The 14883-nt window shown below is 44.6% G+C and overlaps 2 protein-coding genes across 2 annotated transcripts; both read right to left on the minus strand.

Moving 5' to 3' along the window:
- Nucleotides 1-253: 253 nt before the first annotated feature.
- Nucleotides 254-8736, minus strand: LOC308155051 (DEP domain-containing protein 1B-like; the record flags this gene model as incomplete). Its single annotated transcript, XM_080528284.1, has 11 exons — nucleotides 254-421; nucleotides 981-1166; nucleotides 1585-1761; nucleotides 1961-2127; nucleotides 2567-2707; nucleotides 2935-2982; nucleotides 3251-3381; nucleotides 3494-3621; nucleotides 5744-5888; nucleotides 6668-6933; nucleotides 8689-8736. 11 exons carry the CDS (start codon nucleotides 8734-8736, stop codon nucleotides 254-256), a joined length of 1605 nt encoding a protein of 534 aa, XP_080384410.1.
- A 1358-nt stretch (nucleotides 8737-10094) lies between these two features.
- On the minus strand, nucleotides 10095-11916 carry LOC308156216 (very long chain fatty acid elongase 7-like; the record flags this gene model as incomplete). Its single annotated transcript, XM_080529569.1, has 5 exons — nucleotides 10095-10553; nucleotides 10736-10978; nucleotides 11118-11174; nucleotides 11272-11352; nucleotides 11752-11916. 5 exons carry the CDS (start codon nucleotides 11914-11916, stop codon nucleotides 10095-10097), a joined length of 1005 nt encoding a protein of 334 aa, XP_080385695.1.
- Nucleotides 11917-14883: the final 2967 nt, after the last annotated feature.

Here is a 14883-nt window from a genome sequence, read left to right on the forward strand (position 1 = left end):
AAGCTGCCCTTTGGACTTCACATCATCCTCTTTTTCTAGTTGACCAGCAGTTAATACAAATTAATAAAATCATTCACTCAACCACCATAACAGTATTATTCTGGAATGAAAACCCTTAGTATTATTTTGACCTGCACTGAACACAACTCAGTGACACAAAACGAGCTCAGAACACTACAACTCCCATAATCCTCCTTGTTGTGTGCTGGCGCCCCAGTCTGAGGTGGTAGGTGAGGGAGTCAGAGGTGAGGGGTCAGGCCCTGAAGCTCCAGCTCCTCTGGAAGGGCTGGGTGAAGGGTTTCTTCAGCGTCAGCAGCATGAGTTGAGGTTTGAGCCGCGTGACTTTCTCTGGGAGGACGGCTGCCTCGCTCTCCGCTGTGGGGAACCGGCGGCGGTAGATCTCTGGGTACGACTTCTGGAACTGTGGGGTGGAAGGACGGGTCCAGTTCACACATAGCCAGAGTACAGATCATCTTTGACTGACATTGAAATACTCAGGCAGGCAGGTGGCGCTGGACTGCATTATCAAAACGGCACTAAAGATAATGAATTAACCGAGGAACATAATAATGCTTTCACTTTCGCTTTTCACAACGATGTCATCAGTGATCAAAGATGGTTACTCTATCATGACTGAAATATCAGTTTAATTTCCTCTGGAAATGTATATATAGTGGCAGGGCCACATGGTTGTTTGGGGAGAACCCTGGCCTGTTTGAGTCTCCTCCAATCTCTGGGCATACCTGCTCAGTCTCCCAGAGAAACTAGATTGATAACCCAGCATCCAAGGGAATGAATAAGGCGTATATATATCAACACAAAGTGGAAGGAGATGAGGATAAGAGGGAACTAAATTGAGAACGCTCTCGGTGTAAGGAGCGAGAGTTAACCTCTGACTACTGTTTATCAAATTGCTATGATGTGCTTTTGCTACAGTGATTCCGTTGTGAAGGGGGATTTGCCGAAAAGTATTTTTTCACCTGTTTGAGCCTCTTCCTCTTGTCCTTGTTGGAGAGCTCTGTGTCAACGATGAGACCCTCCAGCAGCTCCTGCATGGGGCCCTGGGACCCTGAGGCCCTCTGCTCCTCAAACTCAGCACGGCTGATCTTCCTGCAGTAGGAGGGAGAAGCCAGGGAGGCATCCGCATCCGCGCCTACATACTTTATCTGGAGGAGGGAGGGAGAGGGTTAGGTCATGTTCTCACATGAGAATCCGAATCATGACACGGAGCAAGTGGATGAGATAGCAACATTGTTGCATAAATTATTTCTCTGATTTGCATTCTCACAGCCCTTTATGTAAACGAAGTAACATACACAATCGAAGCAACAGACGTGGTAGTTGATTGGTCAGAAAAAAATTAAATTGCCCGTTCTGCAATTTTATATATGAAAACAAACGATCGTTCGAAAAAAATAATAATCACATTTTGTTGTATTTTTAGGATAATTGACAAGGTTTCAGGGTTGACGACTGGTTCAACCAGGTTGCACTTTTTACCAGCCGCCGTCACATATATCCACATATCCACAACAGGCACATTAGTTCTCTTTCTCTCAGTCACAGACACAGACATACACACACCTGTACCCTCCTGAGGTGTGAGAGGTGGTCCTCTACGTGTCTGTGCAGGTTGGAGGGGACCTTGAGGACGTTGTCATGGTGATCCATCATGAAGGTGACCAGGTTGGTGGCCAGAAGCTCGTCCAGGTCCACCTCGTCAGACGAGCCAAGGACGCAGCGGGAGAACGTCTGCACCATCTGATCACACGCACGCATGCAGGCACACACGAACACACACAAAATACAACAGGTCAAGAATAGAATACACTTTATTTTCCAGACTTGTTACATACAACAGACAGACAAACAGACACACACAGACAAACAGACAGATAGAAAAACAGACAGACGAAATACAGACAGACAGACTGAAAGACAGACAGACAGGTGTCTATACCAGGGTGCGTGTTGCTATGGCGTTGTTGAGTGGTGGGAGGTCGGGGTTGTGACAGACTCTGGTCATGAGGCGAAGCAACAGCTGGAGCCTCCTCCGATTGGCCGGGGGCAGGAGGAGGCAACACACCTGGAGAGCCTCCTCTGCTACCTGCTGCTGGGGCAGGAGACCTGGGGGGAGAGACAGGGTTACGGACGCATGCACGCATACACACACACACACACACACACACACACACACACACACACAGACACACTGACACACACATCTAAGCAGAAACCGACTGCTAATGGAGGAGACCAGAGAAGTGGCAGCCGCTCTAGAATTGAGAATTTGCCATTTAGCAGACGCTTTTAATCCAAAACGATTTACAATTACAGATTACAGGGACATTCCCCCTGGAGTAACTGAGGGCTAAGTGCCTTACTCAAGGACACAGTGGTGGTGTTTCTTTGATGACAAGGATTTGAACTCACAACCTTCCGATCACCAGTCCAACTCACTATCCACTAGACCACCACTACCCCGCTCTCACACTAACACACTGACAGAGACACACACCACCTGTCCAGAAGAATGCAGGAATGAGTCAATTAAAAAACTACTGACTGAGAATGTTGACGAAGACTTCATAGAGCTGGAAGGTCATCAGTGGCTCCTTCAGCCTCTGGAAGTAATCTGCTACAGTCTTCAACACATCCTTCTCAAAGCCTGCGTACATGGGCTGTCTGGTCTCACCACCGTTAGGCCCTGGGGGGGAGGTGCATAAATAACACAATTCACAACGGTAAACAAACATACAAACAGATGTTCATGAGCCATCAAATAATCCAGGACTCACAATCCTTTGGGTCGAGGATGATTCAAAATGTCGACACCGCTAATGGGGCAGGCAATCCCCAGAGCAGATGTTGAACGTTTGAAGCCAAAGTTTGAGGTTTGAATGTAAATTGTTTGTCAGCAGTGGTGATACTCACAATTAGCCAGGCACTTCATGGCAGAGAGCACCCAGTAAGGCATGTCCTCTAGTCACGCAAAACACCAGGAGAGAAGGGAAAATCATTCACAGATTTTACTCCATTATCAGGTTTTACGCTATAAACAGTAAGAATACCGATATATCAGTCAGGGTAGGGTGGTAGAGGTAGAAATCGGAGGACGGGCTCATTGTATCACATGGAAAGTAAAGAGTGTCTGATGCCGTTCCTCATTCCATTCCATACGTTACAATGAGCCCGTCCTCTAATGATCTACCTCCGCCAGCCTCCCCTGTACTGTACAGTGGTGGCGTACCGGCTTTGTTCTTCAATATGACAATCCCCGTTTTGTTGACGCTGAAGACATTGTGAACAATATGCTGGGCGTTGACGTGTTTGGACTCCAGCACCCCCTCCATGGACTTCAGCCCCAGAACCCGCTGCAAACTAGCCCAACACAACACAATTAAACAGCTGTAAAAAAGAACACGTTATCTACAGTATTAACATGAGAGTGCTGTTGAGATGACATGTGGGTAAGGGTGGCGGAGGGACATACTGGGCGATGGTCATGGACTTCCAGATGTGGTCCACCTGCTTGGGAGTGATCTCCCTCCTGCGGATGAGCTTACACTCATGTACCTCTCCGATGGCGATGCTGTGTCTCTTGTTCCACGTCTCAGAGTTCTGGAACAAATACATGACATACATACACATGACATACAGATACATGACATACAGATACACCACATACAGATACACCACATACATGACATACAGATACACCACATACATGACATACAGATACACCACATACATGACATACAGATACATGACATACAGGGGCGGCTACGTAGCTCAGCCGGTAGAGCCAGCATCTAATGATCGTAAAAGTTGGCAGCTCGCAGCAGTTCGAATCACTCCTGGCCATGTGTCGAAGTGCCCCGGAGCAAGGCACTGAACCCCTAATTGCTCCAGGGTTGCCATCTATGGCTGAACCCTTGCCTAGAGCATGAAATATCAACAATATCCAACAATTGACAAGTCGATTGCATGGCAATAAAACAATTATTATGACATACAGATACATGACATAAATGACATAGAAATACATTACATAAATGACGTACAGATACATGATTAGTGGTTAGGGCTGCACGATTTGGGGGGGAAATCGAATTGCGATTATTTGGACAGATATTGCGATTGCGATTTAATTTGCGATTATGTTTTTTAAAAATAGCCCAAAAAAAAAAAAAATGAAGTTTTTGTAAAGTGTGGCCATATCTCCGGCTAGGAAGGTCGTATCAACGTGCAGTTTGTTTGTACGTCTTCAGGGGACTTAGAGGCTCCCTCCTCTAGCACCCCCACAGCCCGAGCTACGAGTGAAAGAACTAAACTTACATTGGGTTGCTTTAAAGTTGGGTTGCTTTAAAATCAAGCTTCAGATTAAAACATGTGATGGAGCATTACTAACCTGACTCAGGTGGTTTGTTTCACACAACCATCTAGGAAAGCTTCATTGGAAGCTGTTTGGAAAAGGGCAGGTACTTTCAAAAAATACTTGGCAGGTGATTGGATGAATCTGTCTATCACCTATTTTCAGAGAGCATTACCACATGATACCATCAAACTATTAACTGCTCTAATTCTAATGCAAGGATGAGAACTTAAAAGATATTAATTGGGACAACATATTTATTTATGGGTTTTTTAAACAGCAACACCATTTTGTTTCTCTCAACAAGTGTATTTTTTTTTAACAATTCCAATATCAAAATAAAATAGGACCTTTCTACAAACAAGGTTATTCAATTATGGCTCAGGAGCAGCATCTAAATATTGCACATACTGCAATCAAGTTAAATAAAGTGATAATAAAAATGTCCAGTAAAAAATAATAGGTCCTTTCTGTATAGATAGATAGATAAATAGATAAAGCAGGAAAAGTATACCGTTTGCTGGCAACTCTTCAACTCGTCGTAATGTATGAAGTGCACGGCTCGACCGCAGATCGGTTGTTAGTACTTTTATCCAGCGTTTGGATTAGTTTTTTAAACCCTTCGTTGCTCACAGTGTTAATAAACACCATGTCTTTAGCGAGGTAATGCTTGATGGAATTGGTTATTTCACGGTGCCTTCGTGAGCCCTTTTCATACGGTGTAAAAGCCGCAAACGACTCTGAAACACTAGTTTGCTTAACGTTAGACCGGGCTACGGGACTTTCACTCAACTCTCCTTTTCTGACCGTACACTCGTCATAGAGCTGCCTGTGGTACTTTTTCAAGTGCTGATACAGGTTTGTGGTGTTGCCTCTGGATGTAGCGACTGTTCCACGACAGGTCGTGCACAACACCTGTTTTTGTTGCACATCAGTCGTCCTAAACCCGAAATACTTACAACAGAAGTGCTGCTTTTCTTCGGGACTAAATCGTCCAACGTTGCTTCTGGTTCTGCTGAAGCCATTTATCCACCATGAATGTTGCTAGCTACCGAAACGTGGGCGTTTCACGCGCGATGTTGTTGTTGTGCGTGTGCGTTCATTGACATTGACCGTTGACGTTCATTGACGTTGAATCCGACGCGCTGTATGACGTATCCCAAATCGCAGGCTTTGCGATTAGCTAATCGCATCATTTCAAATCGCGATTTCGATTTAAAATCGATTAATCGTGCAGCCCTATTACCGGTAGTGGTCTATGTCCACCACACTTATGGGACGCGTGAGAGGAATTATTGTGCACATTGAAATGTGGTGTTCACACAGCCTCACACTCATACACACCCACACACCAGCCCTCTCTCTCACCAGGACCAGGGGTTTCATAGGAAGGTTGTCCTTCTGTGGCAGCTCCTCATAGTCGTCCCAGCGGATGAGGCGGGGCAGGTCACTGCTGTCTATCACCATCGGGGGGCGCTGTGGCAGGGGCTTCAGGGGGGATGTGGGAGGGAACCTGGCAGGAAAGAGGAGATAGGTGGAGAGTACTCGAGTATGAATCTTTTCTCAATCACATGCATTGGCCATTTGAGAACCTAGTCTCCTATACCACAATGCACTTCCCATATTAGCCATTAACCCAAAGTGCTAACAGTGCCGCCTCTTGGTTGCACCGTTTTTGAAGACATGAACCACGGGGAGACAATAATCTACCACTGTGTCCTTGAAGTGTGTACTTGTCCACTACCCCACACTGACAGAGGATCCCAACCTGGAGAAATCATTTGCAGAAAGTAGCTACAAAGAGATGGAAAAACCCAGTTTGAAATGAATGACACCTGGCAACATGTGAAACCAGTCAGACACATTGCTTGGGCAGAGCTCCAAAAAACTAAATTCGGTTTTCTTCAATGTTGCAAGCTAGCATAGGCAACAACTCTCTGCAAAACTGTCCTACCCAGTTGGAAAAGATCACGCACATAAGAACAAACAATCATTCTACGGGCATGTGGGGGAGGGTTCTTGGAATTTTATATTCTATATAATTGCGAACACATTCTTCCATCGCTCCGTCCAGTTCTCAAATTCTCACACCTCCAAAGGCGGTGTGGGAACAACGTGATTTGGATGTATGCCTACGCAAGACTAGTGCACACAGACCATTGGGTCTCCGCATGTGGTGTTTGTGCGTTGGCCTGGTTCTGAGTTCGGCTGGGCCTGTCACAGCATACGACACACACACACACACACACACACACACACACACACACCAGACACCACCCCAATGATCCTCACCTGTACAGCTGTCCGTTGTCCTCAAAGTCCTCCTTCCCGTAGCGTCCCTTGATGTCTTCAATGACATGGTTCTTCAGGAACTTACGGAGCAGCTGCAAGGTCTGGTACCGCGTCACCTCCGGGCCAAAGTTACGGTTCCGCCTCAACAGCTCGTGCAGCCAATCAATAGCCTCGGAACCGGCAAAGCTGTTGTCATAGCTACGGAAGTGCGCCCAGTGTCTTCTCAGTGGCATGCCTCCGCGGAAAAGCTTGATGGTTTCATTCCACTGTGGGACAGAGAGAGATGGAATAAGGATGAACTAGGTACTGGGGAGGCTGGTGGAGGTAGAAATCGAGGAACGGCTCATTGTAATACGTGTTTGATACCATTCCATGCATTAGACCATGAGCCCTTCCTCCAATTTCTACCTCAACTAGCCTCCCCTGATTGTTTCAAGAAATTAAACAATTTACACTCTGAAGATGGATTGAGGCCAGGGGAGGCTGGTGGAGGTAGAAATTGGAGGATGGGCTCATTGTAATGCATGGAATCGAATAAGGAATGGTATCAACTGCATTGAGCTGCAACGTTTGCAGGAAAAGTGCTATACAAATAAAAGTTATTATTATTATCAAACAAGTGTACTGCGCTGAGTGGTGCTGGCCTGGTTACGTAGGAAAGGGTCATGTGAGAAGAGGCTACCCTGACAAGCACAGTGCGGTTCAGTAGTATGCAGCCTGTAGTATGTTTATTTTGCACGTTGCCAAAACAATAGGCTATGTTGTGGATACAAACGACAGGTTATATCGGCTAGATGAGCCAACCCGTGCAAGTAGGAACGGCTGTGTTCAGTGTGTTGTGAACATGGATTAAGATTTTGACTGACATGAAATCTGAATTTAGCTGTTTTGGTCCCACCGAGGCCATAGCGAGGTCTAGTTCGTTAGACTATTATTTGTCTCTCAGGGTCTCTAGTAAATAAGGTCTGGAGTGGCCCCATGTCTGTAATTCTTATCTCATTTCCTATGGTCTGGGAAATACACAGGAGTTGTCCGGATAGAAGTAATTATAGCAGGCAATTAAATACTGCAGCTCTCCAACCAAACGGCCCAGAGGGCTGGTCTCTCCTAAACACATCCTCTGAGTCTACAAGATCAGTGCACTGATGTATGCTGGTCGACAACTGGAGCCTAGATCCCTCGTTTATTCATTCCTAGTCAATCTATTTTTGCAAGCATTACCGCTAGACGGGTTTGGCTAGATGGGTACTTTATTGATCCTCGTGACAATCAGTGACAACCAGTGACAATCCCAACACAAAGTACAAGAACACTGAAAGTATAAAAGATTGTGTAGTGGAGGAATAGGCTTAAGTGATCTACATATTACAGTGTTATACGCTAAAAACGCTGCATGGTTGATAGATATTTACAGGGTTTAAGTTAAAGTGTAGTGTAGTCACCATAACAGCAGTTGCACAGAACAGAAGTGCGCAGGATACAAGTCATACGTATAGTTTAGTTAACGACCCTGTATAACCCCCGTTAGCAGCTCCGCCAAAGGAGGAACTCTCTCACTCAACACGGCCGGTTTGGAAACGACGAGCTCGATACCCGCTTAGGGCAAGCTACTCTACAATATACCCACACAGAGCAGATAAATCAGTCCTATGCTACAAGCAGTTAAGTGAATAAAGTGTATTTCACTGCAGGTAGTTGACAGATGGACAGGTCCTGTGGTTCACTAACTACTCACTGTAGAGCGCTGCAGCACTGGACAGCGCAGAACATCCCTGGTGTCAGACAGACTACATGACCACACTACAGCCATGAAAACACACTACAGCCATGAAAACAATCAGTTGTTTATTTACAACTCATCTGATTAAAACAGCAACACTGCGGTATCTAACCACCAACTTATTTTTGATTGGAAATCGGCCAACTGAAGTCGACCTGTCCTATGTCCTGTGTCCTATGTCCTATGTCCAAGATAACAAGCGACGGAACGCGTGACGTTGGCCGACGACCAGCACACTCACCAGCTTTGTCGCTCTGTAGGGACCCGCTCCAATCATTTTCCCGTCCATCCTCGTATTCTTTCAGCTATGAATATTGTTTAACGGTAACGCAAGTCAAACGTTTACAAACGTTATTGGAAACTGTACAGAAGAGTGCACGCCATTGAACCGACGGGCTAGCCGCTAGCTACACGCCTGGCTCACAACAAACTTTGAATCTCGAGCGTTACAGCATGGCGCTGTGATTGGAGAAGAGGCGGTCACATGGCTCGTCATCCAAATATGGGACTGGACGGGAAAACGTGACTGAGAACTTCCGGTGGGTGAGGTTAGCAACACGAATAATTATGTGAAACTACTAGTTACGGGTGATTTCCCTCATACGACTCAAATCAAATCTGATCTTGGATAACAAAAAAGAATCAGGATCATTGTGATCCTGATTAAAAGTTTTGAACAACTGGGCCCGGGAGGGTGAAACCCCCAAAATAAAAACAGTATCACAAGAAATTACATCAATAATTTATTTCAATATTAGCATATAAAAGCACACATTCAATTTGTTTTACAATGTGTTGTGGTAGTAGTCTACTTTGAAATACACAGTATTCGTTATTGACTGCAAAAGTAAAATTCACTGAGAATTTGTTCTCATTCACCATAGGCGCATGAACAAATTAAATTCCAATTCATGGCAGGTTCCTTCAAGAACATTTAAAAGCTCAGACAGCCTTCATACACTAATGTACAGTCCTCCCACGATACAGAAACATTAAAAATGACAAATTAAGACATTCAATAAATATGGAGAAAATATGATATCAAACAAGATCCTAAGCACAAACCATAAAAGCATTTCAGGAAGTGGTTCACCTTGATGGCAAAATCTGATAGCAATGGCCTTCTGAAACAGGATTAAAGCTAAAAATCTGTGAAATGTCAGACAACAATAAGTCTTGGATAAGTCCCAAGGCTTCCTGGCTCAGCCGCTCATCAACCTTGTTCTCCCAAACACGCAGCAAGACACTTCAAGTGTCATCGCTTCTTCTAAAACAATATCCTGCAGCCTGTTCTCAGACAAGCCATATCACAACTATTAACATATGGATAAACCAGAGAATTCTCTTTTTTGTTTGTACAGTCAACTATTCCCTTGAACTTAATTTCTGAACCACAGTGATATATACACAAACACAATATCAAAACTACCGTGAACAATAACATAACCACCTAGTGAAACTGGATACATCCAACATGTTGAGAATCTAGCCTATTAAAAAAACGTGATTAGAAGATCAAAACAAAGTGAGGATGACTGAAATGGTTGAGGTGTAAAACATCCATCGACAAAGAGAATACAACACTGTAACTTGTAGTAGTAGTGGAATTATATAAACCGAAACCTGATGGGCAGAAGCAGGCCTCCTTTACTCTTCGTTCTTGTAAATGCCGTTGCCACGGTGTGCCCCGTTACCAAGGGGAATGCCGTTGGCGACCCAGTTGGTTTTCCCATTAAAGAATCCTTTGGCGCGGTAAGCCCCGTTGCTGTGACGAACCCCGTTGCCTGCGTGAGAACCGTTGGCGTGAACACTGTCGGCATGGTGAAGCCTGTTGCCATTGCAATCTCCGTTTGAGCAAAGACCTTTAGCCTGCACACCATTGGCATAGTGAAGCCCGTTGGCATGGTGATGGCCATTGGTGTTGTGAGTGACCTTGGGGGGCAGCCTCTTGCCCTTGGTGTAGGCATGGTACCAGAAGTTGAGGAACAGAATCAAGAAGACCAGTCCATAGAGACTAATGATGTAGATGAACACAGGGAAGCGGTAGTGGCAGTCCTTAATCAGGAAGTACTGGCTGATGTGGACAGTCACCATCACAAACTGGACCTGGAGAGAGAGGGGAAACTGAGACACTGGCCACAACATGGCTCCCAGAGAAATGGCCATCCCTACACTAGAGCTTCCCATCCAACATGGTACATGTCATGCACCATAATAACAGCCTTAACACATGCAGATATGTTCATGCATAGCACGTCTGTCTAAGACACTACAGGTGTTCCACCTACCAGCTGGACGGTGGTCATGTGTTTCTTCCACCACAGGTACTTCTGGTAGACGGGGCCCATGGCCGCCAGGGCGTAATACGAGTACATGATGACGTGGACGCAGCAATTGAGCATGGCGTGGAACGTCCCCATACCACCACCGGAGAACTTGACCCCAAACCACCAGGTGAAGGGCATGATGGAGTGGTGGTAGACGTGGAGGAAGGTCACCTGGCTGTTCTTCTTACGCAGGACAAAGAAGATCTGAGAGAGGGGAAGGAAGGGGGGAGGGGGTTAGGTCAATGTCTTGTGTGTTTCTGATCAGTCTCATCGACCCCATGTACAACATCTGAAATTCTCAGTAGAAAAGTTCTTGATTGTGTCACTTGAGTAGAATACTTACAGTGTCCGACATTTCAATGAACTTTGAGATGTAGTACAGCCAGCAGGTCCACAGCATCTGAAAAGGGAACAAACAATAAATTAGCCTTTCATTGTGAAATTCAAAGACAGGGATTAAATTCAGACTTCAATTGGGTTGCGTGTATGCTGCTTACCCGAACACCCTGTGGCGAGTCAGAGTAGTCGACAAGTTCACAGCGGAAAGAGTAGCCAGTGGCCCAGCCAGCCATCATAAACTAGACACAAATGTAGTCAAATTAGTCACAACTGAGTAGCCTTCATATAAAAAGCATTCAGATGAAAGAGCAGTCAAGGTCGTAATACTGCGAATAACCAGCAGATGGCAGTCTAGTAGTGGAAATGAATGCACCTTCTAGCACCATGGGAATAGACTGGTGTGAAGTTGAGCTGCATCCCAATACTCTACCCTATTCCCTGATAGAATAGATTTGTACTTTCCCACAAGGATCGAACACATCGGATTGGTGTAAATGGGAGTGAAAGCATTTCCACCACACCTTAACCAGTCCCATGTGTGGGATGAGTTCAAATCTCACACTTCAGTGAAAAGGGTAGACAACTGGCACACAGAACTGATCACACATCTGTAAGCAAGACTTCCTCATGGCACCCACCTCGTAGATCATGTACAGGGAGAAGGCCACGATGCTGAAATTGTAGACGATCATGAGGTTCTTCAGGTCGAAGGGTTTGCGGTCCTCCATCAGGCGAGGGCCGAGCACTTTGACAAAGTAGATGTAGGCAGCAATGATGAAGGTCTGAAGGAGCGGAGATGACATGAGGAACCAGTCCTCTCCTCTGTTGTCTGGAGGGGAAGATACAGTGTTACACACAAGAACTGTTGGAAGGGAATGGGGATAGGACATTACAAGCAGAGGTAGAGATTAGATAATATCTTAATCACAAATGTATAGATATTCACAATATTACAATCTGGATTAGGCTATAAAGCAATATTGCTAGACTTACCAGCCTGCTTGATGAAAGCATCGTAGAGAGGGACAACTCTGGAGGTCAGCGCGTCCAAAGCCATGAGTTATCTTTCTAGTAGAACCCTCCTGCAAAAGAAAATAAGTGAATAAAGCATCCCCATACCTGCAGATAAAGAGCTGATCAGACTGGAGGGTGGCTAGACCACACAGGAGTGATGTCCCAAACAGTGTCAAAGACCTTCGTTTTAAAATAACTCCAATTCGAAAAGTTCCTGGCAGAGACTCCTGTACACAAAGGTGGACGGGTTTGACCTCAAGGCAAGGCATTGCTGCGTTGGGTTTAGCTGGAAAGGACTGTTGCTGCTCATTAATGAAGGCTTGCATTGCACAAAACTGGACTAGGAGACTCAAACGCCATACATTACAGCCGTAAAGAGCTTCTACACATCCATGTCCAGTCTATTGCGGGAGTTCAAACCATTATTAATTATGGAATTTCAAATGCATCAGCCTGCCGTGTGAAACAGATACGCATGTACAGCACTGGTTTGGTCAGGATCGCAAATGTCGTATATTGATCCGGTTGCTGACCCAAACCTACCCTAACGTTTACACAAGGTTGGTCCATCGCAAACATCCCCTAAACAAACGACGTAAGCATTTTTAGAAAGATCTAAAAGCCTTAAATCACTACTAGGCTGCTGCTACTACTACTACTAGCTAAAGGCTGTGTATTTACTTCAACAATACATGTTATAGACGCCGTGGGGATGGGTGGAGAAATCCAGCCTACCTGGCAAGAACACTATTGTTATTGAGAATTACTCATTCAAAAAGCCATTATCCACTGGTGTGGATTTGTGTTGGGTTTGATTGCATAAAGTTGGCATAGTAGGCATAAAATACATTTTGCATAAGAGAAAAAAAACGAACAAAATAACTTTTCTTAAAGATCATGAAGTTGTCTAAATCACCGCAACGCCAATCAACAGGATTCATTTTCTGGGAGAGAGAGAAAAAGTTGACAAACATTCCTCTCCGTCTTCACTTTAAAAACCTATAGGTTTCAAAACCTAAAAAAACGGAACATGAAGGTGCACTCGACAAACCTGTGGTGACGGTGGAGACGTCCCTTCTTCTCTGTCACCTCTGTCACAAACCTGGCGCCGTTCAGCCTCTGGAGTGACCCGCCTGCCGGTGATGCCCGGTACTTATTCCCCGCTGACAGGTGTCTCCTCCCCCGGCCAGGTGGAGGGCGGGACCGCTGAAACCGCTCTACTTACCACCGAAACTACGGCAGGCTGCTCATTGGTCCGTTTTGTGAAGTTTATCAAAATCTCATTGGTCCGTTGAGTTTCTCAATGAAACATGATGCTGTGTCATGACCGACACTGTGTGACCAGTTAGAACGGCACGTAAACAATGTTAGAAGGGAATGAAAGTCATGGTACAAAATATGTGATGATAAAAAAATCATTCAGAATATCTAATAGAAATACACATACACACTCAAAAGCATATTCAAATACTACACAGCAGAAGTCTGTGGGTGCGATAGTACTAGTAGTAGAGCCATTAATAAATCAAATCAAACTTAATTTCTATAACATAATGTCATACACAGATGCAATACAGCACACTTTACTGGGATAATAAATACAAACTGAGGGAGAAAAAAAACCTAAACAAAGGCAGATAATAAATCCTATTGATCTCAGGTATTAGGCTAATGGCTGTTTGCGGTTAAATACCAACCACTCCAAACATACTCAAATACCTCTGTAGGCTAAGTACAGGTTTGAGGTAATGCTGTTGAACTTCAACTTCGGCTTGGCACACATTTCAAAATAATAAACATAATAAACTTGAGCACATGTGAGCAATCTATTAAAGTGATAAAGCCGGATTATTTTACTTGATCAACATTGGCTCAGAGAGCTGTACGTCTATTAAAATGACTAGTTGTAGTAGACAGATCAGTGGCGTAGCGGACGGGCCCGCAAGCGACGCACCGCGGGGGGGCCCCAGCCACTAGGGGGCCCCCTAACATTGGATCCAATTTTTTATTTTATTTTTATTTTTAATAATTTTAAAAAATACAAAACAAAGAAAATAAGTGGCCCTTCATTGTGTCAACCTTAATTTTAATATATAGGCCTATATTAAAAAATATATACATAGTTAGCCGTATCCAATAGCAACATGACTTTGACGTCACACGTAGGCAGCGAGACACAAGGAAAATGAGCAAGCGAAAATACAATACAAAGTACAATAAGCATTCTTTAGGTGGTGGTAGATTCTCTATTCGGACATTATAGCCGCTATATGTGGGACTGTCGGTCCAATATTGTAAAAAAAAATAAAATAAAAAATGTATGTTTACGGAAGTACGTGTCTCAAGTATTATCTCGGCGGTTAGTCGAGTGAAAGAAAAACAACATACAGATGATAATTCACACAATATTATACCACGAAAGCGTACGGCACTAAACAATAACATTTATTTGGGCAGCATCATACTCAAACTCAGGCAGAAGGGCAGGGTCCGGCCAGGTTCACAGTCACAGGCTGTCAGTGCATCATACAGGTACATAATTCAGCATGGTTAGGCTATATATAGCTGTTTATTTTTCTATTCTACTATTCTATTCTACTTCTGCTGTCTGCGTCTCCCTGGGTATTCCTAGACCAGATGGCAAACATTAAAGAAATGCCACAATAATATACCAGGACTTAAGAAACGAGATGTCCAACAAAGGATTTGACTAACCCTGGCCAATTTTACGCAACAAGTAGACTCTGATGCAGCGG

This window comes from Nansenia antarctica (assembly GCF_963989245.1).
Source record: "Nansenia antarctica genome assembly, chromosome: 4".
NCBI lineage: Eukaryota > Metazoa > Chordata > Actinopteri > Argentiniformes > Microstomatidae > Nansenia > Nansenia antarctica.